The 23,031-nt window shown below is 34.4% G+C and overlaps 3 protein-coding genes and 1 non-coding gene across 4 annotated transcripts; 1 reads left to right on the top strand and 3 right to left on the bottom strand.

Annotated features, from left to right (window-relative positions):
* Window positions 2,246-6,555, bottom strand: LOC18597792 (cation/H(+) antiporter 20). Its single transcript, XM_007027012.2, has 4 exons — window positions 6,301-6,555; window positions 5,165-6,187; window positions 2,858-3,778; window positions 2,246-2,758 (listed from the first exon to the last, which is right to left on the bottom strand). Exons 1-4 carry the CDS (start codon window positions 6,478-6,480, stop codon window positions 2,369-2,371), a joined length of 2,514 nt encoding a protein of 837 aa, XP_007027074.2. The 5' UTR covers window positions 6,481-6,555; the 3' UTR covers window positions 2,246-2,368.
* TRNAV-AAC lies at window positions 10,812-10,885 on the bottom strand. Its single transcript has one exon. It is a non-coding gene; the product is annotated as a tRNA-Val (tRNA).
* Window positions 10,952-13,637, top strand: LOC18597791 (THO complex subunit 4B). The gene is made up of 5 exons (XM_007027008.2): window positions 10,952-11,219; window positions 11,338-11,493; window positions 12,090-12,158; window positions 12,242-12,426; window positions 13,087-13,637. Exons 1-5 carry the CDS (start codon window positions 11,067-11,069, stop codon window positions 13,244-13,246), a joined length of 723 nt encoding a protein of 240 aa, XP_007027070.2. The 5' UTR covers window positions 10,952-11,066; the 3' UTR covers window positions 13,247-13,637.
* Window positions 15,423-16,049, bottom strand: LOC18597790 (histone H4). Its single transcript, XM_007027007.2, has one exon. The coding sequence runs from the start codon at window positions 15,963-15,965 to the stop codon at window positions 15,654-15,656; it is 312 nt and encodes a 103-aa protein (XP_007027069.1). The 5' UTR covers window positions 15,966-16,049; the 3' UTR covers window positions 15,423-15,653.

The raw sequence follows: 23,031 nt of genomic DNA, 5'->3' as shown, positions 1-23,031 counted from the left end.
ATATATATAATATTTGAAAAAGTTTTTAAATTATTTGAGAAAAGTTAAATAAATTTATATTATTTTATTATATTCAATCAAGCCTTTATATTTTTATTTTGAATTAAAATAGATTTTTATAACTAACCGTTAACTAATTGTCAATAGTTAAAATGTAACTTGTTATTATATGCACACGTGATCTTAATATGACATTAATGTGGGAGGGTAAAAAATATTACATATCATATTTTTATGTCACTTATTATAACATATCAATATGTCACGTTAGCGCTATATGGTATAAAATAATATGTGACATTTTAATGTTATAAGAACTTATTTAATCCAAAATAAAAATATAAAAACTTGATTGACTGTAATAAAACAATAAAAAAATTTTATACTAATTAATTTTCCTATGAATATATATTCTTATATAAAGAATGTTGATATATGAGTATGCGAATTAATCATTAATCATTAATCATTAATAATTAATTTTCCCTTCAATTAGAGCAGTCGGAAATGAAGAAATTAACTTTCGGAAATCAATTTCATGATTACCAAACGAAGCCTAAGATGGTATGCACCCTGAAACTGCACGAGGCTAAGCCAACATGTACCAGAAATTGGCTATTGGACATTTTAATAGTCAATATGTGGTCTATTGGACACCTCCAAAGGGTTCAAATCAAATGCAGAAAGCGTGATTAATTTCCTTTCAAGTTGGTGTTGGGCATCAGGATTTGTTCTTATCTATTCGCAGCCAATGCCCTGTCACTTCACTGAAGAGACCATGCTAGAAATGGAACTAAGTATTTGTTTGGCTTGATTTTTTTTTTTAATTTATTTACTTTTTAAAAGTAAAAATCAGATTAAATATAAATTTTGAAAAATTCTTTAAAAAAACGTAGTTTTTTTTAAAAAAATAAATTTTTGAAAAAAAGAGCTTAAGGACACAGGAGCTTAAGGACATAGGAGCTTTTCCTTCTCTTCTTTTAAAAATATAAGAGAATTTTAATTTTTGTTCTAAAAATATCCTCATCTGTTAAAAACAATTACAATATTACCCTTTCAAAAAAAGAAATACATTTTATGATAATTTTAACCAAAATTATAACTTATAAAAAAAAACTTATAAAAAAAATTTACCAAACAACTTTAATTTAATTTTAAAAATTATTATTTTTCGTACATAATAGCTTTTAAACTAGAAAAAAAATAAGATCAAACAGGCTAAATATGTGTTAATTAACAAGGGTTCAATTACTTCATTTGATGCAACCATCAAATTAGTCAAAATAATTTGGAGAATGCTACACTTAAGTTAATCTTGGCTTCCAAATTCAGATAGATTTCACTACCCAAAACCCTTTTTAGTAGATACCGGGTGGCCCAAAGAAGATGATGATGAATAAAAGCTTTAGCAAACTGATCAAAACCCAGTTTCCCAAGAATAACATTGCTCCTTAATTTGCAGGGTCTTGTTATGATCAACCCTGATTATGCTGATTCCTAGAATTTTCTCTTGAAAGGAACAAGAGAGAATATATGTTTATGTTTTTCTTGAAAAGGGACTCCCTAAAGGCACATTGTTCTGTTAAAAATGCATCTAAATAGCAATATTATGAGAGTTTTTATGCTGCACGTGCATTTTAGCTTGGAGTTCCTGATGATGATCACATTCCTTCTGCTTTTCTCAGCTGAAAGTGTCAACACAAATTAACTCATCAGCATAAATCTTTGTAGAAACCTTTTTCACATGGAACAAATCGATTATGGGAATCTTTAATGGTTGAGGAACGAACATGTTGTGTGACATTGAAGAATCTCCCTCGACGTTTCATACCATCAAAAGACAGAATAAACATCCCAACATTCAACATAGGCAATAGTGCTATTATGATCATGACAAGATCCGACCATTGTGGAGACCTCACTTCCAGAACACACAAGGACATATTTTTTGGTTGTTAGAAATTAAATCGTGTGACATTATGACGGATGATAGTGTTGATCACATATGCAATATTATACAGGGTAGTTTGTTCTTCTTTGGGTATGATGATACGGTTGCTAAGTGAAGATGCTGGGTTATCGTGTGACATTATGACGGATGATAGTGTTGATCACATATGCAATATTGGGAAAGTTTTTGTAAAGCTTTTGCTTATTTCTATGCAATGAAATATACCACTTGCTTTTGTTGCATATGTCATGATCCGGTAAATTCTAATGTCTTCTCTTATCTGGAAATACAGAAAGGCATAAAAGTTTCCTGTATGACATACTTTTATTTGAAAATATGATCCAAAATTCTGGATTTATAACTCTGGGCGTGGTAAGAAACAGACATTTACATTTGCTATATACCAGCTAATTGTGATTACACTACCTTTGAAATCTCTCCCATCCCAGAAGATCCATCGCTCTTAAGCTTGTCATAATCATGTTGAACAAACTTTGACACTGGGGTCTCCTCCGCATGTGCCATATCGTGCTGTTGAATTACCAACACCGATGACAAAACACGTCTACCTGACGAGGACAACAGGTCCCCTATAGGCCCTAACTCCGCGTGCTCGGGTTGGCGGTCCGCCAATTTCGCCACCATAGGCGACGGAAACCGCCCCTTTCCCACAACGATAAGATCATAATCCCCACATTGTCCTAGTCCTAGCACTTCCTCGACAAAGTTTCTTGATGTCTTCTCTGTGTACTCCACCATTCCATCCCATTTACTTCTGAATTCTGCCACTGCAGCCTCGTCCGATTCCTAATTCATCAAAAAATATACAGTATTTTAGCATATCCTTAATCAATAGCGTTATATTTTTTAATTTGAGAAAAATTTATAACCAAGGGCAGGGCTTGCCTTTTCTTTTGCACGGTTCATTGTGGCGGTGGAGAAGCAGTAATTCTTATCGGTGGACGTACTCGGTGAAGGCCTCAACATTACACCGTCTCGCTCTAATCCTTCATTTTCAACGAATCTTACGACGACCACTTTCACGGCTGGATGATCGGCCATTCTACCACCTAACTCCAACGCCTCGCGATCATCGGGCCCTCCAAAGAACAGAATGCAAACCCTGTGGGACTCAGTGGTAGTAGGCCCCGGAGTCTGGCCACCATTGCCGAATCCACGGTCCACTAGCACTGCGACCGAACATGGTGCGTTCTTTAGTACCCTCTGATTCACCAGTCTCCATCCGTGGCCCACGTTTTCCACCGTCCGCTGCTCACCTTCCAGCCTCCATTGTTTGTGGAAAGGCAAGACGATCATGGTCACCTGCTTGGTCTCTGCCACGTGACAAATATCCTCGTGCATGGAGGACAATGCAGAAATGGCTGTCGTGGGCCTAACCTTGACTCGACCCAATTGACTGTAAGCCTGGAAAGCCCCAGCAACTCGGTCCTGCCACTCCCCCCTACGAAGCCTCTTAATGAAAGGAAGCCCATTTCTTCGGGCCCTTTGGACCATGATGATCGAAGAAGAGCGTTCAGTGAGTTCAACAAGGTGCATAACGAAAAGCTTTAGTTGGGATTTTTTGGTGCTTCGGGTTGACTCGATAAGGCTGATGATTGAGGGTACGTTGCTAAGGCCATGGAGGCAAGCCAAGACCCTAAGCTCATCTTTCGACTCGTCGGTGTTGGCCAAGTCACGTAATTTCCTGCGAGCGAGGGCGGAGAAACCGCGGGCCGGCTTGTAGATGGCCATGACGGTTGGGGTTGTCACAAAGGTGGTAAAGAGTGCCATGAGCACTAATATAGCAAAGGTCTCATCATTAAGCACCTGTGGGACAATTCCAACATCATTAGTAATTGCTTAATACCGTCCAATCAAAGAAGTAGTACAATTATCCCAAATATATATATATATATATATATATATATATATATATATAATAAATAACTACTANATATATATATATATATATATATATATATATATATGTATAAAATAACTCGTACAATGTCTTTGTTGTTTGCTAATGATAAACAAGTTAATTTGATTTTATGTTTAATGGTCATGTGAACATGAATATTTGAAGTTTAAAAAAACAAAAAGAAACGGTAGCCAGCAATTTGGAGATGAGATCAATGGCAGAAAAAGAAAATGTTGAATATGTAATGATATTGATGCTGCTTTCACACAGTAATTGTAGCCCACTGGGGCTCTCTAGTCACGACAATGCCCACCAGGGAAGATGATCCCGATGGGGGAAATGCTGGTTTGTCAGAAAATCAGGCTGTCACATGTTTGATTTAGGCATTGATATCGAAAGTAATTAAAAGCTACCTAGCTAGAGGATACCACCCGAATCTGCTGAAATAATCTTTTGGTAAGTTGATTAGTATATAATCTCTCACTTAAAAATGTAAAAAGAAAAAGTCATACAGTGATGGGATCCACTTGGTTTGAGGAAGAAAGGTGTGGTTTTCCTGGTCAGAAACCCATTAGAATTGAAACCTGGGTACTTGCAGATTGTCCTAGGTCCTTGCAATGGCATTATCTGTTGGAAAATTTGAGGTTCCTTGTATAATCATTTTTTGAATCTTTTTTCCTTTCTTTAACATATTTCTATCTTTCTCACTAAAGCATACACACCATAAAAGTGATAGAATATAGATGAAGTACAAAGATTAAGTTAGCTATTGACAAAACCAATAAGCTCACCAAATAGTCTTCCACGTGTAAAGAAACTTAACCATCCAAAATTGAAATTTCAGCTTTGTTGACCAAAAAGGCAATGGATGGCAACTACGGTTGTCAAGAAGGGTGGACTCTATTGGCAAAGCAAATGATGTACGCTTCTCTTTCTTATCTTAACATTCAAACTCCCGCCACTTCCAGCAGAAAATTAGAGAAATTTGGGGCAATATTGGAAAAAGAAAGACATGCTGACAAGAAAACCAACAAAATGTTCTTCCCCCTTACCTGCGTTTTTTGAATTTTAATAGCCACCAAGTGTCAATTATCAAGCTTAATTGTCAAGAAAATAAGGTTGGAATTAGTTTTAGATTCAAGTTTTGACCTAAGATAGGAAAAATGAAGTTGGGTAAAAGAAATAATAATTCTTTAACCTAAAACTAGTCCCTCTAATACCATCTAACAGTGCAACCAATGAAGACAGAAATAATTATTAGTACTAAAACATTAAAGGTCAACGAAACTCACCTTCTTCTCCTTGCCAATGTTGAGAACAATGAGCTCAACCAATCCTTTAGTATTCATCAGAACCCCAAGAGCCAACGATTCTCTCACCGGCATGCTATACATCATAGCCACGGCAAATGTCCCTATGATCTTCCCGGCGCAGGCCGTCGATATGACCAGCCCCAAGAGGCCCCAAGCCTCCCCACCGCTAATTTTAGCCACATTAGTTTTCAAGCCGCTGGAAGCAAAGTAAAGCGGAAGAAGCAAACCCGAGACGAAATCTTCAATCCTCTCTATCAACCTCTCTGCAAATTCTCCTTCTTTAGGAATTGTTAGTCCAAAAATAAAGGCACCAAAGATTGCGTGGACTCCAATCAGGTCAGTTATGAACCCGGATACCATTACACCGGCTAAGGTTAAACAAATATAAGCCTCGTCGACCGAGTCTCGGTCCGGCGAGCACCGGCAAGCGACCCATTTCATGGCGGGTCGAATGACTAAAAACATGAAAGCAACAAAGGCAACACCTGATAGAAGGACCCAGACTGATATTAAGGGGCTTTTGTGATGACCAGAGCCATTGCCAGCAAGAGCAACGGCTAGTGCTAACAAAATCCATGCAGCGACGTCGTTGAATGCAGCTGCAGCCATGGCGGTTTCTCCCAATTGGGTTGTTAACAATTTGAGCTCTGCTAATATACGGGCTAGAACAGGGAAAGCAGTGATGGAGAGTGCGACTCCCATGAAGACTAGGAACTGGCCGTACCCGACTTTGTCAGCTCCATCAACGGTTTTTCTAAGGACAAAGGCAACGCCTATGCCACAGACGAATGGGAGGGATATTCCGGCGAAAGCTATGCCAAAGGCTCTCCTTCCACTTCGACGAATTGAGCTTAAATCTAGTTCGAGACCTACAAGGAAAAGGAAGAAAATAAGACCAATGCTTGCCACCGTTTCGAGCACCGGCATACTCCATGATGGAAATATCCGATGTAAGTAGTCTTCGTTTCGACCAAAAGCTGACGGTCCAAGAAGAATTCCGCCCTGAGATCATAGAACTAATCATCAGCATCATCATTAATATTCGATAAAAAAAAATATAAACCCACACGCGTGTATACTTGCAAGATTATCAGAGATGAAAGAGAGATTCATACAACTATTTCAGCAATGACTTTGGGTTGGCGAAGGGGTTTAAGAAGGAAAGCAAGGAAGCGGCTAAGGACAAGGATTAAAGTGGTTTGAACTATTAGCAATGGGAAGGCAAAATCGAGAGGATTATCGCCTTGCCAAGCTCCATTTGAAGAGGTTTTAATGGAGGTAATATTAAAAGGCATCCTTTTCTTTTTTTTTTCTGATAACTTGTGCAAAATTGGGTCACCTTTCGTTCGTCAAACGAAGGAATTGTGAAGGGGATTCGCTAGAGGAATTAATGGGAAAATGTAGAGGAGACTAGGAATTTATGGGGGGAGGCTGGGCCGGAGGGGAGGCAGTCTTCTTGCTTGTCGCCTGTAATGTCTTGACATGTGTCACGGGCTGTGGAAGCCCAAAAGCGTAAATTGAGACGTTCGTTGCATTTTTGTCATTTCACGTCGCTAAACAATGCTGCAACTTGGCCTTCTTCGTTTCCACGTGATTAGATTCTGTTCACTTGTTTACACAATTACTCTTCCATCCAACTCATTAAGGCTGCACACATTGACTCACTTAAAAGTTTTGAATTCAGAGGAAGATAAATGGTCAAACTATCCAATCTATGTATGTATTTATGCATTTTATTTAATTAAATCTATATATTTAAAATCAAAACAATTTAATTTTTTAATTTTAATAATTACTCTAATTTAATCACACTTCTAGCAGCATTTAATTTTTATCAGAACAAAAGATATATTCTTAATGACATTGATAATTCAAAAAATTTTATCAGAATATTGTATTTGTGCACACTACTTGCTTTTACTAATTCTATAGCTAGATTTGAGATGAATAGATCTAAAATATTTTTTACATGGTGTTACAGATTACTTCCTTTGGTGTGTAATTATAAGCTTCAATCCGATCTTCTTATTGTTAATCAGAATATCGTATGAGTCTTTGATCCTTAACAAATTTTTCATTAGAACAAGAAAAATAGCACCTAATGTATATCCACAGAGTATTCTTTTTAACATGTGAATGACTCTTGCTCAAAACTGAACATATATACAAGATGACCCATATGTTTATATATAGAAGTTACGTTATCATCTTACATATACAAAATTTAGTGATTGGAGAAGCTATGTCCTCTTTACTGATATGATTTGTAACGTATAGATTTTGTTTTAGATTCAACTTTTCCTTTGTTTTGGGTTTGGTGATGTAGCTATACGTATTCAACTTGTTATACTAAATTATAAAAGACTGTGTTATTTAAGAAGGGGGGAGCAGCCTTGTTTGTTCCAATTTTTAAGCAAAAGTTCATGGAGAAATTAACTTGTGTTTAAAGTTTATTACTAGTATTTGCAAGAAGCGTGTACTCTTTTTAGGGTCGGTGGTATCTATGGTTGTCAATGGCAAATAAAAAAGGGAAAATGTATTGAAAAAGAGTGGATATCCATGGCAAAAACAGCTTCTGCTAACTGCAAATTGGTTCAAATAGGATATTAGGGACACGTTGTCTATGTAGGCACAGGGTGTCTAGACTTGGCTACAAAAATAATCACAATATTGAATTCCCCAATCCACCTAATCTCAGTGGAAAAGAAGAAGAAGAAATGTTCAGACTTAATTATCCATTTCTTGTCAGCCACCTGAGTCCTTCAACGGCCTCTGCAAACCTTCATTAATTTGTAGACCAAGCTAGGTTTGATTTTTTGGTTAAAGATAGAGTCAAGGACTCTTTGAAAATACCGCATAACTGTAAAGATCATAGGTAGGGTTTAGGGTAGGGTTAGCTAAAAGAGGATGAAGAAACCCATTAGAGTGTGCTTGATCATGATCACTTTGGGTATTTTCTTTATCATTGCTATTGATTTAAGGTGTAACACATGCATTAGAACAACTGCTAGCTTGTAGCATAACATCAACGACTAAGAACTCATGGCAGAAGGATCAAAGATACAAAGGGTTCGACCATTAAACTGATCATGCTACACCGCAAGTAGTATCAAAAGTACTACACGAGGCAAGGCGCCCGTGAGTGGAAATGCTTAGGTAAGCAGTTCATTTGCTTATCATGACCAATATTTAAACAAATCCATGAGTATTATGCAAAACAATACTCACATATCTGCCTTCATGAAGATTGTTGAATAACTCTACTTTTTCACCATTCCAATTGTAGCGGAACACATACCGTGGGACCTGCTTCTTCCACCATGCCGTATCTATGACTAAAGAATTAAGCCTGAGCACTCACAGCAAAAGACAAAGGCCAAAAACGTGAGGGCAAGGCGTCCGTGAGTGGAAGAGAGTGCCAATCAGCAAAGGCAGGAGTGAAGAAAAACTAATCATATTCAGGGAAAAAGGAAGTGGTCACGTGTTATGGGTTTTCCACTTACGAAACCATAGATCACGCAAATCACTTGCTAACAAGCTTTTTTAATGTTTTTAATTATGCTTTATGGTGATGAAGGAGAGGTCCAAGCCAAGCACCACGAAAACTCAAGCCACGATTAAACTCAGTGCCCATCTCTATCTTCACCGTTGATCTGAGATTGGATTGGCTGCCCCGGGGGGGTGGAATGGAGCCCACAACCAAAACTAAGAATCACGATGCCAATTTGGGGACACTATGCAACATGCACCCACCAATACTAGCACTGGCCCGTTTCGAAGGAGCCGTCATTTTCTTGGCGACGGTCTTAGCCGCTTCCATGGCCATTTACGCTACATGTACAAAGGCAAGTTAACCTAATAATAATCAAGTATTTCTTTTGTACATGAATAGATAAGGGTGTGTAAAAACCGATTATAATCATCTTAATTAAAATTAAATGATAAATTTTATTTAAGTAAAAATGATTAATTTGGCTAAGAAAGTTGATCAAGTCGGCTTGGTCGATTAAAAAAGTTAAAACCGTTTAAAATGAGTGAAAAAAATAAATTGAATATTTACTATATAATGTTTGTTTGATTATTTATTATGTAATTAATTAACATAAAAATAAGAGAAATGGACTTGATTGCTTTCAAGTCTATTATTTCAATTAAATTGATTAATCAATTAACGAAAAAAAGTCAATCGATTCGATTAAAATATGTAGAGATCAATTAAGTTGGATAATAATATTTTGTCCGATTTAACAGATTTAGCCAATTACTCAAATTCATACATTTCGACCAGGAAGATCATATTTTCAAACATATAAAGGTGAACTCTTGCTTGGCTTGCTTGGTGCTCATTTTCTTATATGACTATGAATATTTAGTTTAAATGAGGATAGCCAGGCTTGATTAATTTGTTTGATCAATTACTACAAAATGACTTCCAAATGAGAGACAAATATAACAAATCAACAACAGAATAATCATTTTTTTTTTCTATAGGAGGAGTGAAAGATGATCTTTCCTTTCTTTCAAGTTTCTTCGACTCTTATTAAAATTTTAAACACGTGTCTTACAAATACTTATTAGAACGTGTAACTGAATCATCTTGATAAACCTAATCTTTCATTGTCCAAGTTGCTAATATCAATGCAATTAGTGTAAAACAAGTAATTATCTCTGAAATGAAAGTTACATGTTAGATCGTCCTAAGACAAAGCTTGACCTTTGAGTAAATGCCATGGAGGTCCATTTCATTACTACGTAGACTCGACAACCTTTGTAAGCAATCAGTATAATAGGAATACTAATCATGCTGTTGATGAAATCATAAGTCATAAACCGAGGATCTATCTAGCTAGTAGCCAAGCAGAGAAAAACAAAAGAAAATTTCATCCTTGTGAGAGCTGGTTTTCGTGGATAAATTTCATCAGGACGTGGTTTTCTGTCGATTCCATGAGATTCCCTTTAGGATTAGAAACATAGAAACAAAGAGTCGTGGTTAATTTGACTGATCTTGATAAAGATTCATGGAGAAATTTTTCTAAAGTAAAACAAGAAACTGTGACAAGGAATGGCAAAAAGTCCACTAATGTTGTGGCCATTGTTTGTTTGAGGTGAAGGCATAGGGGAAAAAGGAATGGTTTTAAAACAGTTGTGGTGAAGGAGGTTGCCTTTTGCTGGAGTTCTTAGGGGCAATTGGCCGTCCAGGAAACAAAAATTGTTAAACAAGGTTAGCTGCTGCATTTGAGGGTTTTTATATTGGAAAAACGACAGGACTTTACCCATATTTTGGATTATAATATCATCATCGGATTATTACATTAAAGCCGCCTGTCTAAATGGATAAGCTTTCAGTTCTGTCAAAATATTAGACTATACTGTAACTTAGATTTACCTAGGAGTATTCATAATTTACGATGACTCATGAAAAGGAGGTGTTTCTCACATATAAAGCAAGCTGTCGTCCAATCCATAAAAGGCCAAAATGGGCTTTTCCAGCTCAAGAACAATACAATCTAAACCCGGCTGAAAGGGACTGATGAGGCCAAAGCCAAGTCCACGAGCCCAACAATAGCCCACTTGTTTGAGACACTAAAGTAGCCCACTGGAACATTAAACCCAAAAACCAAACAAATGGCGTCGCCCGGGCTCGAACCGGAGACCTTCAGTGTGTTAGACTGACGTGATAACCAACTACACCACGACACCATTTTTTAAGGGGTGGTCCTTGACAATATTGATAACAGGTATTAGTATAGACACTATAAGCTCAGGCATTTCGACCTTATTTTCTCTCTCTTCTTCCCTCAAGGCTCGAGCAAAGCAGCCAGTGCCAGAGTTGCCAAAACCCTAGCTAAGGCTGCTTTCTTCCTTCATCCAAAAGTAAACGATGACGAACCCGCTGGACATGTCTCTAGATGACCTCATCAAATCCAACAGGAAGTCCGGACCCACCCGAACCCGTCCTCCTCTTAATTCCGGCAACGGTCCCTCTCGTCGCTTTCCCAATCGTGCCGCCAACCGTACCGCGCCGTACTCCAAGGTCAGCATCCGAATTCCATTGCTGCTTATTTTTCTCCTTTATATGTTCTTTGTGTATTTGATTCATGGTAATAAAATTTCCTCTTTTCTTTTTTTTTTTATTATCGAAATTGTAATAGCCTGTTCAAGCTCCGGATACGACTTGGCAGCACGATATGTTCGTGGACGATGGAGCGGGTTTTCCATCAGCTGCGGGTCGGGCTTCTTCGATAGAGACTGGAACCAAGCTTTACATTTCCAACTTGGATTATGGAGTTTCTAACGAAGACATTAAGGTCACTTCTTTTTCATTTCAGATATTTGTTGAATCTCTATTTTTCATGATTTGAGCTGGTAACCGACTGTTAGAATTTTGATGACCGTTTAAAGATTTGTCATTTAAAGTTACTGTGGAATTGAACTACTGATTTCTTTGTAGAAATTTACGCCAATTTCTTCAGAAGTTGCTTGATTTTTCGTTAAGCTCATAGATCAGGACCTAGCATTAGGCTTGAATCAGTAAAATGTTTAGTTCATAGCCCTTATCGTGGAATCGAAATCTTTAGTTAAGATGGAATTGTAAATGTATCTTATTGCTTCACTATATAAGCATAGGTTTCTCATCAAATTTGTAACCATGAAGATAATTCTGCTTCTAAAATTAAACAATTTTCAATGCTCTCTTCATTCATTTGGTGGCATCAATGCTGCAATTCTCGCTTTGCCATCTTGGCAATGGTTCTCTTTTTATTTCGAAGGGGATATGTATGCAACTTCATGTGGTTCAATCCTTTTCCAAACAAGAGAAATTATTTGAAATTATAATATTTAAGGGATATAACCTAGAAGCATGAGGTTCTGTGTTATTAATTTGAAATTATTTGTGGGGCAGGAGCTATTTTCAGAAGTTGGTGACATGAAACGCTATTCTGTCCACTATGATAGAAGCGGAAGATCAAAGGTACTCTATCAAATTCGACATAATCTCATCCACACCGAAACTCTGTAAACCCTGCTGTAATTAGACAAAGCTATTTATCTCAGGGAACTGCTGAAGTTGTCTTCTCAAGAAGAACAGATGCTGCTGTGGCTTTCAAAAGATACAATGGTGTTCAATTAGATGGAAAGCCAATGAAGATTGAGATTGTAGGAACAAATGTTGCAACTCCAGTTGCTCTTCCCCTAGCTACAAATGGCAAATTTGCAAATCCAAATGGTGTTCCCAGAAGGTTTGCTTGTCAATGTCCCCATTATTTTTTATGATTTCATCAGTTTCTTTATCTCTTTGCTCGTTCTAGGGTTCTTGGTATGCATTTTGTTTGATGGGTTATTGTTCTTTATAAGCTTGTGTTTGCTTTTGTAGTTGAGCAAGAACATGAATGAGTGTCTTTGATTGTGCATTCATTCTCTTTGAGTATCAGTGTCCCCCATCAGAAAGAGTTATTTCCATACAAGAAGTAAGTCACCATTGCTAAAGCCATCAGCTTTATCAAAATATTCATGGTGATTGGCTTCATCACAATATTCATGGTGGTTAGATTTGTTATCCCCACCGTGCATCTTCATATGTGATAGGCTCACTTTAAGGGCATTAATAGATGTACTGTGTAGTCATAACTTCAGTCAAGCCTTTTCTGCTCTGTTCTTTATTGTCAGTCCAGAGGGTTAGGAGACAACAAGGGAGCAGTGGCTGCACATTGCCCATTTGAAGTGTATTCTGTATTTTGTCAATTATGTCAAATATTATATTTGACGAAATTTCTATAAAACTGTGGGCGCACTGCTGACTGGCATCATCTGTACAGACTAGTGTCTCCTTTGTTATTTGTATTCTGTATTCAGTTTTGTTTATTTGACTGAACAACATTTGATATGATCAAATGTAACAGTGGCCAAGGAAGAGGCGGTTTCTCAGGGCGGTCTCGTGGTCCTGGACGTGGAGCCAGGAGAGGTCGTGGACAGGGTAGAGGACAGGGTGAAAAGGTATCTGCTGAGGATCTTGATGCTGATTTAGAAAATTACCACAAAGAAGCTATGCAAACTGAATGATGGCATCACCAAGTTCCTCAACCAGCTTGTTTCACGTCACCTGTTGTTGCTCCCACCTCGCCTTAGCACACATCATAACAATTTGCAAAAAGTATATGTACTGTCTGTCAAAATGTCACCTGTATTGGAGAAGGGAAAAGACTCATGGATGACTGCCTTGGTTTAGTTTGGAGTACTGGGCATCATCCACTAGTAGTTGCTTTAATTTTGAGATTGCATTTGAGTTGATTGACATATATTGCTTGGCCTTTAGAAATTTCCCTTCTGCTTTTGTTTGATTGGCCCTTCCATCACCCATCACCATGCGTGTCTTCTCTCCACTCTAGCAGAGGCATGGAAGAGGCATGGAATGAGAACTGAGTTAAATAAATGTTGTAATGATCTGCTAGTTTGACGGGGATTCTTTGCAGTTAGGTAGCGTTTGGTATGAGAGATGTGTGAGCACATTATTTGCAATGTGTTCAATTAAATTATATTACAGTGTTTGTTTTGCAACAAATCACTACAATATAAGATTACAATATAATTACATTATAATCAAGTGATGTAATGCGATTGCAGTTTAAAATCACTATAATCACATTACATTGCATTCTATAATATTTTTAAAGGTATTTTTACCTTTCAAATTTATTATTTTCAAAATTAATGCAATCACATTATATTGTATTTTATAATATTTTTAAAAGTATTTTTACTTTTTAATTTTATTACATTGTTAAAAATATTTTATAATGTTATAATTAAAATAAAATATGTAATATAAAAATTAAAATAAATTAAAATTTATATACTATAAGTAAAAGAAATTAAAATAAAATATATAATATCAAAAATTATATTAAAAAATAAAAAAAAAGATTATAACAAAAAATAAAAATAAAATATATGACATTAAAAATATATTTAAGAGATGATATTATATAAAAATTAATAATAAAAAATATAAGTACATTAAACTTATATTTTAATAAATATAAATAATTTTAAAAATTAATATTATATTTTTAGTAAAGTATTTGTAAATTAAAAGTTTTANTAAATTTAAAAGTTTTAATATTATTTTTTTTATATTTTAATTATTATTTTACTTGTATATCAAATATTGTAATATTATTTTTTCTACAATCACATTATTTACAATCACATTACTTATAATTATATTATATTATAAGATACCAAACGTCACTTTATAGACAAGCGGTGAAATCCTAGACTTGCTTCTCTACTGAGCAAACACGGATGCATTGCAGATAGGCTTTTGAACTTTTCAACATCATAATCGTACTATTTTTTTGTGAAATTTGCTTGTCTAATTGGGTTAACCCAGTAAAAGATAGAATATCGTCCTTTTTTTATTTTTTTATTGACCCAAATGATCTATTTATTATGGATTTATACTTTTTCCCTTGCATTGATTGGTGCTGATAAGGACAACCACCTTCCGATTGGTTTCTCTTACTGTCACCATCTGCAGAGCGGCAATCACCAACGTCCAAGAACATAATCAATTCAATGTCAATACCCTACGATCCAGAGCACTAGCCCCAGATTCACCATTCTAGAATGATTGGGAGATATGATGTCCAAATTTCCTCTAGAAATCTTAACATTACATGTTAACAATGATCTTTCTGGGGCAGAAGTCTTAGAATTTGATACAGTTTGTAAACTATACGCCTAGTTGCTATCTGCAAAAGATCAAAACGCCACCGTGTCAAATTCTTCCCTAAAGCAATAGTGTGCTCTGTCCCTAATATTATTCTTGCCTTGTTCACTCTGAATCCGCTGCGAGAGAATTCGATTGCAGCCTTGAGAGACTCTTAACCCTTGAGAGACTCTTAACCCTGACGCTCTCAATGAACTGTCTCTTCAGCCTTGAGTTTGGCATCGAAAACCGCTGAACAATATAGCTAGACTAGGTCCATTACGTCGGCTAAACTTGGATTGACCAGTTAATAACAAGTCATGAGGAAAATATCAACTAAAACGTGCCGGTTTGATTTAGAGGTCAATTCCTCGAAAGTGTTAACATGGGCATACCAATGCACATTTTCTTGATTTGTTATCCAACGACTTAAACCTCAATTAACCAGTTTCAGCGGATTCTTCCGGCGAGCCCACTCGTATAATCCAGCCACCAACCGATATCCCAATTTGAAACAAACCCTAGAAATGAGACCAGGAAATCCCAATTTTTAAAAGCAAATATTAAGAACTCAAATTGGATTTCAACATGAAATTCTGAGACAAGTTCCGTTTCAGAATGAAATCAAAATACATTCTAATAATAGAAACTAAAAAAATAAAAGCCTAAAACATCAAACTACAGAAGAGTGATACAAAAGCCTACAACAAACTGTTGCAAAAGATTTACAATCCAACCAATCAACCCGGCTAAATCAACCTAACCACCGAAACCGTAGAGAGTCCTGCCCTGCCTCTTGAGAGCGTACACGACGTCCATGGCGGTAACAGTCTTGCGCCTAGCGTGCTCCGTATAGGTAACGGCGTCACGAATCACATTTTCCAGAAAGATCTTAAGGACGCCACGTGTCTCCTCGTAGATCAAGCCGCTGATCCTCTTCACACCACCTCTACGAGCCAACCTTCGAATCGCCGGCTTGGTGATACCCTGAATGTTATCTCGGAGCACCTTCCGGTGCCTCTTGGCTCCTCCCTTTCCCAAACCCTTGCCACCCTTTCCACGGCCAGACATTTTCTAGTGAAAGTTGGTTTCCAGAGAATGAAAGTGCGAAAACAAATCTTTGTTTCGAGTTTAGGCTTATGAGAGGCGGAGAGTACGTGGATGTGGTTTAAATAGGGAGGTCTGTGGGGGTGTGTTTTTTGCGGTTAGCAAAGGGCGAAGAGAATATATGCCGTCGGATTGGAAAGTTATCAACAGCCAATATTAGCGATCCGTGGCTTTTGATTTTATTGGTTGGAGATTGAAATTGAAGTGGCTGCAAAAGGATAGCCGTTAGATTAAAATTTAATCCAACGGTAAATGTAGGGATCCGTGTCATGTGTATATGTGCTGTTTTGCAACGTCGATTAAGTTCACATCTACGGCTCTCGGCTCCCCAAAGGGACCTACTTAGTGTGGTATGCTCGGAACGCTTAGGTGGATTAATTCCATAAAATCCAAATTCCCGCCTAGGTTTTATTTTTTTTGCTTTCCCACCTTTTTTTTCTTCTTGAAATTAACACGTATTTACTATAGATTAATAATATAGTAATACATTAAAATTGATAATAGTACATTTTACTCCAAAGTTTAAATTACCTTCACCTCTTTAGCGTTTTATCCTAATTTATTTTGACTTTATTAATATTGAAATATAGACCCGAAAAGACGTTAGCAAATTTTAAAAACTAATTTAAATGCCTATGAGATAAAAAAACATTAAGGCAGAGCAGAAACAACCAACATTTCATCATGTTCATAAGCACTAATTATATTGATATAATCATGGTATTATAAATACACTAGAAATATGCTTTGTAAGACATCATCGAATTATTGTTTGGCGTCAATTACGTATTTTAATAATAACATTTTCCACAAAATAATATTTTGGAATTGAGTTGGAAGAGGCGGTAAGGGCACCAAGAAAGGAGAAAGGGAAAAAAAAGAGGGAAGGTGGGTGGCCCAAAGGAGTCCCAGATAAAGGCGGACAACCCAATGAAAAAGGCTCAACAGAAAAAGGAGTGGAGAAGGGCTTACTAAGCTCGTCGAGTCCCAATAGAGATAAAATAACGAACTCTTGCCTAATTCACTAAAGGTGAGCCTCTTGGACCTTCTTATTTTAAGTTAATTTTATTTCATAATATTTAATTTATGTAATTAACATGAAATTAATAGATTAAATGTATTTTACTTGAATAAAGTTGAATATAAAAATTTTAAAAAATCATAATTTCGAGTTTACTTTATTAAGTGAGAGACTTAATTACAACCCATTAATATGATAGGAGTGTTTTAATTTTATGTTTTTTTTTTTAAGCTAGAAGATTTCTTAGGGCTAGTTATCTGTTAAAATGTTATTAAGATGCAAAATTGAAGCACACTAGGGAGGGGATATAAACCTTATCTTCAATATTATACGAGATAGATCATGAAGAAATCCTCAAGGAAATACTACTTCCTTTGCATAAGTTTATAAAAACATGGATTCAACGCTCTAACTTGCTTATAAGAAATAAAATAAATAAGTACTACCCCTTACATGTGTTTAAATCTAAGATAAAATAACTCCACATTTCTAAGTTTTAATAAAAACTTTAAATAGGTCCATTAGTTTTTGAAGTTGACATTCAGCTCCAAAATTGCAAACACTGTTAATAAATATTACGAAAAGACTAAAATACTTTTTTTCTTTATTAGTTTTAAAACATTATTATTATATTTTTTTCAATTAATAAAAGTTATATAATACTACTTTTTGAAATTAATAAAGAGAAAAATTATCATTTTAATATTACCATGTCATCAAACTAACAGAAACACTACTAATTAACTAATGGCTAAATCTATATATCTAACAAAATATATTTTTTTGGGGCAGAATATTCATTTTGAAAACTAATAAATCCGTTCAAAATTTTGATTAAAACTTAAGAGGTGGGAGTATTTTACCCTAAATTAACATAAGATAAATTAATTTTATCTAACTTTAAGGTACCATTGAGCTCACCTTCGACAGTAAAGAAAACCTTAAGTCTTTGATGTGAATAGCCTTGGTTGAAGAGGAAATTTGTAACTTGGTTGCCATCACAATGGATATAATTGATTCAATAAGTAAAATGATGTAAGCATTTTCCAATAGAAGTTAAGATATATTGAATGTTATATGATCTAGTCCTCCTTTTTAATACCATATTGGTCAGAATATCCATGAAGTCCTTATACTTATACATTTTGTTCAATTTAGTTTTTGTACTCAAAATCGAAACAATTTACTCCATTGATTTTGAAAATTGCTTAAATTTAGTCCCTCCTCTTAATGATATATAATTTTACTATTAAAAGAAATGACGTCAACAGTGACATCAATGTTAACGTGGCACGTTTTGATGACATGATACAAACATGATGATGTGGTAGTGCCATGGGCACTGATATAATGAAGTGCCAATGCTGACATGTCAATGTCACGTGGCATATAAAAAAAAATTAAAAAAAATTTGTGTCATGACATAGTATAAGGACTAAATTGAACAAAATTGAGATTTTTTTTTAAAAGTAACAAAATTGAAATGTAGAAAGACTAAATTGTAAAAAAAAATTGAAAAATATAAATACTTAAGTAAATAATAGATATACTTATTAATAAGCTAAATATTTAAGTATAAAAGATGAATTGTGTTAAAAAATATATATAAATATTTTCTTACTTGATTATTTGATTCTAGAACATGTATATTAATTTTTTTTTATAAAAATTAAGTTTGAATTCTATACTAAAAATTTTTGAAAAAAAATTCATACCTAAAGTTAAATTTAGATTAATAACTTACATTATGTTGGAATAAAATAATATAAAAGACTAAATAATTTTTTTTTCTTCTATTTATAATAGTATAAAAATTTAAAATTTATTTGACTTAGTTTTTAACTTGAACTGAACTTAAATTAGCAAAATAGGTTAATTTAGTTACAACTTTCACACTTTACAAATACCCATTCTTTTGGAATTATTCAATTTTTACTTAATTTACCTTTTATTTAAATTTACTCAAAGTTTCTCATAAAACGATTTCATTAATTCAAATACTACAATCAAATTCTGTTAAATTTAATTTAAATTTAAATTATTATTTTGGATATACAAAAAATTTTTAAATACAAAATAAAATGGTATAAATATTTACAGTTATATTTAACATTATCAACCATAAATGTAGTATTTAATCTAGAAAATTTCAACTTAAAAAATATAATCTGAAATATTAAACAAAATAAAAACATAAAAATAAATAAAAAATTAAAGGAGTGAATTAACTTAGATTCTATAGTTGTAATAAGAGGTTTGTCATGTTTCAATTAAATAAGTAAGAACGAAAATTTATTTTTATAATCATTACAAACTTCGTATCTGCCTTTTCTATTTTTTGAAAGAAATAACTAAATCAACATATTTTGCTAATTTGAGTTTAGTTAAAAGTTAAAAACTAAGTCAAATAAATTTCAAATTTTTGTACTATTATAAATAAACGAAAAAAATTATTTAGACTTTTTATATTATTTTAGTCCAACATAATGCAATTCATTTATCTAAATTTGAATTTAACTAATAAATTTTTTTCAAAATTTTTTTTATAGAAGGAGAATTCAAACTTAATTTTTGAAAAGAAGATAAAGTAATGTACATGTTCTATAATCAAATAATCAAGTAAGAAAATTATATATATATTTTTTAACACCATCAAATTTTTACACTTAAGTATTTGGCTTACTAATAAGTATATCTATCATTCACTTAAAATTTTGTTTTTCAAAAAAATAAATTAATTTAGTCTCTCAACATCTCAATTTTGTTCACTTTAGTTTCCATATTATATATTTTTATTAAATTTAGTTCTTATGACGTGACACAATTTTTTTAAAAAAATTTTTGATTTGCCACATGGCACCACGTCATCATATTAGTGCCACGAGTCATGCCACATCATCAAAATGTACTATGTCTGTCACGACCCAAATTTCGGGCTATGACCGGCGCAATGGCCCAATGGACGTAATCCACTAAACCTAAGTAAGCCTATTATTTATCTTACTTATAATTCCATCTAATATCACTAAGTCATATTTCATAACTTTGAATCAAAATAGTGATATACATTGCCAACTCGTACTGGCATTGCTCCTTAAAAATTTACATACAATGTCTACAACATGTATTCTAATAATTTACATTAAGTTCGTCTATACAAAACAAAATAACACTCGACTTCCAGCGGAGTGACTCGGATGAATATACAGCTACCGAATGCCGAGACACCTACCAAAAGATGGACACAGGTCTACAAGGACACCTTGTCCTAGTTATCGGCTGCCTCGTGATCTGAAAATACGAATTTGAAAATGGTGAGTATAAACCCAGTGAGTGAACAAGAAAGGGAACAAGCAACAACAATAAGGGATAATTTAAAATCATGATGCACTTGTTTCAAAACAATGCAATTTAGTTTCATTCATATTAAAAACCCATCATTTTAAACTTAACTCATTTTATCATAAATGTTGGAAGTCCATGCTCAGATATGGTAGCAAAGAAGTGAAAAATAGGGCAGCAATTGGACAAGATAGGAGACAAAACAGAAAGTTTTTCGCTGCAGCGAAATTGTTACCCAAAAACAAAAAGTTTTTCGCTGCAGTGAGAACCAGTTCTGGTGAAAGGTCCTCAAACTTGAGAGTTTCTGGCTGCAGCGAGTATGACTTTTGCTGCAGCGAAAATAGAGCAACAAGAGAAACATTTTCCCTCACTCAACAAAAAGCCATCTTGCTAAACTAACAAAATCAACATAAAACTCATGAAAATTCTCAAAGTACAATGTGTCAAATTTCACATATATGCCAACCATATATCACATTCATAAGCTTTCATTTTATAAATCTAGATATACATAATTACATAGACAAACATCAATATCATCATAATCACTCCTAGCTCATGTACATCCCCCCACATCGTGTACATAGGCGGCACCATCATGTGCATCCCCCTACATCGTGCACAATCAGTGCTATCGTGTACATCCCCCTACATCGTGCACACGGGCACTATCATCATCTATCTCTCACGCCACCACCATCACCGACATGTGCATTCTCCACCTCGTGCACACACACGGTTACAATCATTATATACAATATCATTCATCATGCACAACACACACACACACACACATATATATATATATATATATATCATCATAATACAATAGTGCACGAATCCATAGCAATCACATATTACAACATAAAACCATTTTTCAAAAGCTTGTTCCCAAGGTACTTGTTTTCATGAAAAACTTTATAATTCATTCAAATTGGTGACAATTATATTATATTTCCCAAAACAAGTTTTGAAGGCAGTCCACTCACAAGTGTCAAAAAATTCAGATTCCTGGTGCACTCGGACTAATAGTCCTCAAGCGCAATTCCTTTACCTTTTTCGGATGTCTCACTACCTTGACAAATAACAAAATCGAAGAATTTACTATATTGTCCCTAAATTGACATAAACTAATTTAAATTACTAATGCTTGATATGTAAATGAAAAAATACGTCTGATTATCGCTTAATCGCAATATCGATTAAATTTGATCGATCACCCGATTAATTGGCGATTGTGTCCAAATCACTTCCAAATTAATCTATTTTTCCTCTAATACCTTAATTTACCATATACCATTTAAATAAAGCTAAATTTAGCATTAAAACTCGCACAGTTCCTTATAGAAAAATTCGGTCATTTGGTGCACATGCACCAAAATTTTTTTTACATAATTGTTTCACCTTAATTCATCATTTTTCAAGCTATTTTCCTTGAAATAAAGACAATCTTCTATTGATATTCAACCCTCATAGTTCGACCAACAAGGAACCCTAGAGAAATTGAATATTTCTTTTGTGTTTTTGTTAATAACCATGCTTAACTATCCCTAAACACTAACATAGTCTAAAATCAAATTATTCCAACAACAATTCCTCTTCCATACCCATTTTTCAGAATTGAATTCATCATGATAACTCAATATTCAACTATGGAAATCAAGAACAAAAGCATGGGTAAGCTAGGTATCAAGGAGAATTAAAGAAATTCTAACTTACCCAACTTGTTTTCTTAATTTCTTCACTTTTTCTTTGAATTTCCACCTAAGTTTTCTTGTTTTTCCCTTTGTTCTTCCTTTGTTCTTGTTGCTGGTTGCCTAGGACGAATATGGTGAGAGAATTGGGGATTTAATGAGCTGATTTCTATAGAAAATAATAAAATAATCAAGCATGCCACGTGTCACATGCTTATTGGCCCAAATTTTTAACTTTTTGACTTTTTCTTCTTAATTTTCCACCACAAATATTCTGGTATTTATCCAATCCTACCACAATTAAAATCTCTTGGTCTTGACAAGTGTTGGGGAGAATAATTTATCGATTTGCCCCCGGGGCTGAAAAATTACGATTTTGCCCCTATACTCTGAAATGTATCAGAATCAAATTATTTCTATTTTTCAACCTCAAATAACACTAATATTGATCAATATTAACCAAATGGGGCAAAAATCATTTTATAAAAATTCCCGTTTAGTCATTTAGTGGCAAAATTATCATTTTACCTTTGTACTCCAAAAATACCGAGAATCACAATTTTTCACTAATAAACATCATTTTATACTCCAATAATCATAATTATATTTCATATAATTATTCTTGGTCAAATGTGATCAAATCTTGGCTAAAAATCTCTATTTTATCATCAAATGATAAAATGACCGTTTTGTCCTTAATCGGTCAATTTTCCTGATGGACTTCAAACTGGATCTTGAACTCCGAATCACTATTCTAAGTCATTCTGTGGGTTTCAAAATTTTCAAATTCCTCTTAAAATTTCTATTTGAACTAGTTCAAGGCTCGATGTAACTTAGTTGTACCACTTGATACAATACTGTCTTTTAATCGAGCTTGACAGGGTCTCACAATGTCGATATTGATATTGATATGTTTATTGGCAAAATTAGATACTATTAAAAAAGAGACTAAATTAAAATAATTTTTAAATCA

The sequence above is a fragment of the Theobroma cacao genome, chromosome 5 (assembly GCF_000208745.1).
Source record: "Theobroma cacao cultivar B97-61/B2 chromosome 5, Criollo_cocoa_genome_V2, whole genome shotgun sequence".
In the NCBI taxonomy this organism is placed as follows: domain Eukaryota; kingdom Viridiplantae; phylum Streptophyta; class Magnoliopsida; order Malvales; family Malvaceae; genus Theobroma; species Theobroma cacao.
The sequence above is the reverse complement of the archived record's forward strand: the minus strand, read 5'-3'. Positions and strand labels throughout refer to the sequence as shown.

Bases quoted from the DNA above. Each gene is read 5' to 3' on its own strand.
- LOC18597790 (XM_007027007.2), bottom strand. From the start codon at position 15,965: ATGTCTGGCCGTGGAAAGGGTGGCAAGGGTTTGGGAAAGGGAGGAGCC.
- LOC18597792 (XM_007027012.2), bottom strand. From the start codon at position 6,480: ATGCCTTTTAATATTACCTCCATTAAAACCTCTTCAAATGGAGCTTGG. The intron at 6,188-6,300 runs GTATGAATCTCT...CTATGATCTCAG, and splicing joins AAGTCATTGCTGAAATAGTT to GGCGGAATTCTTCTTGGACC. The intron at 3,779-5,164 runs GTGAGTTTCGTT...ATTGTCCCACAG, and splicing joins ACATTGGCAAGGAGAAGAAG to GTGCTTAATGATGAGACCTT.
- LOC18597791 (XM_007027008.2), top strand. From the start codon at position 11,067: ATGACGAACCCGCTGGACATGTCTCTAGATGACCTCATCAAATCCAAC. The intron at 11,220-11,337 runs GTCAGCATCCGA...AAATTGTAATAG, and splicing joins GTACCGCGCCGTACTCCAAG to CCTGTTCAAGCTCCGGATAC. The intron at 12,427-13,086 runs GTTTGCTTGTCA...CAAATGTAACAG, and splicing joins CCAAATGGTGTTCCCAGAAG to TGGCCAAGGAAGAGGCGGTT.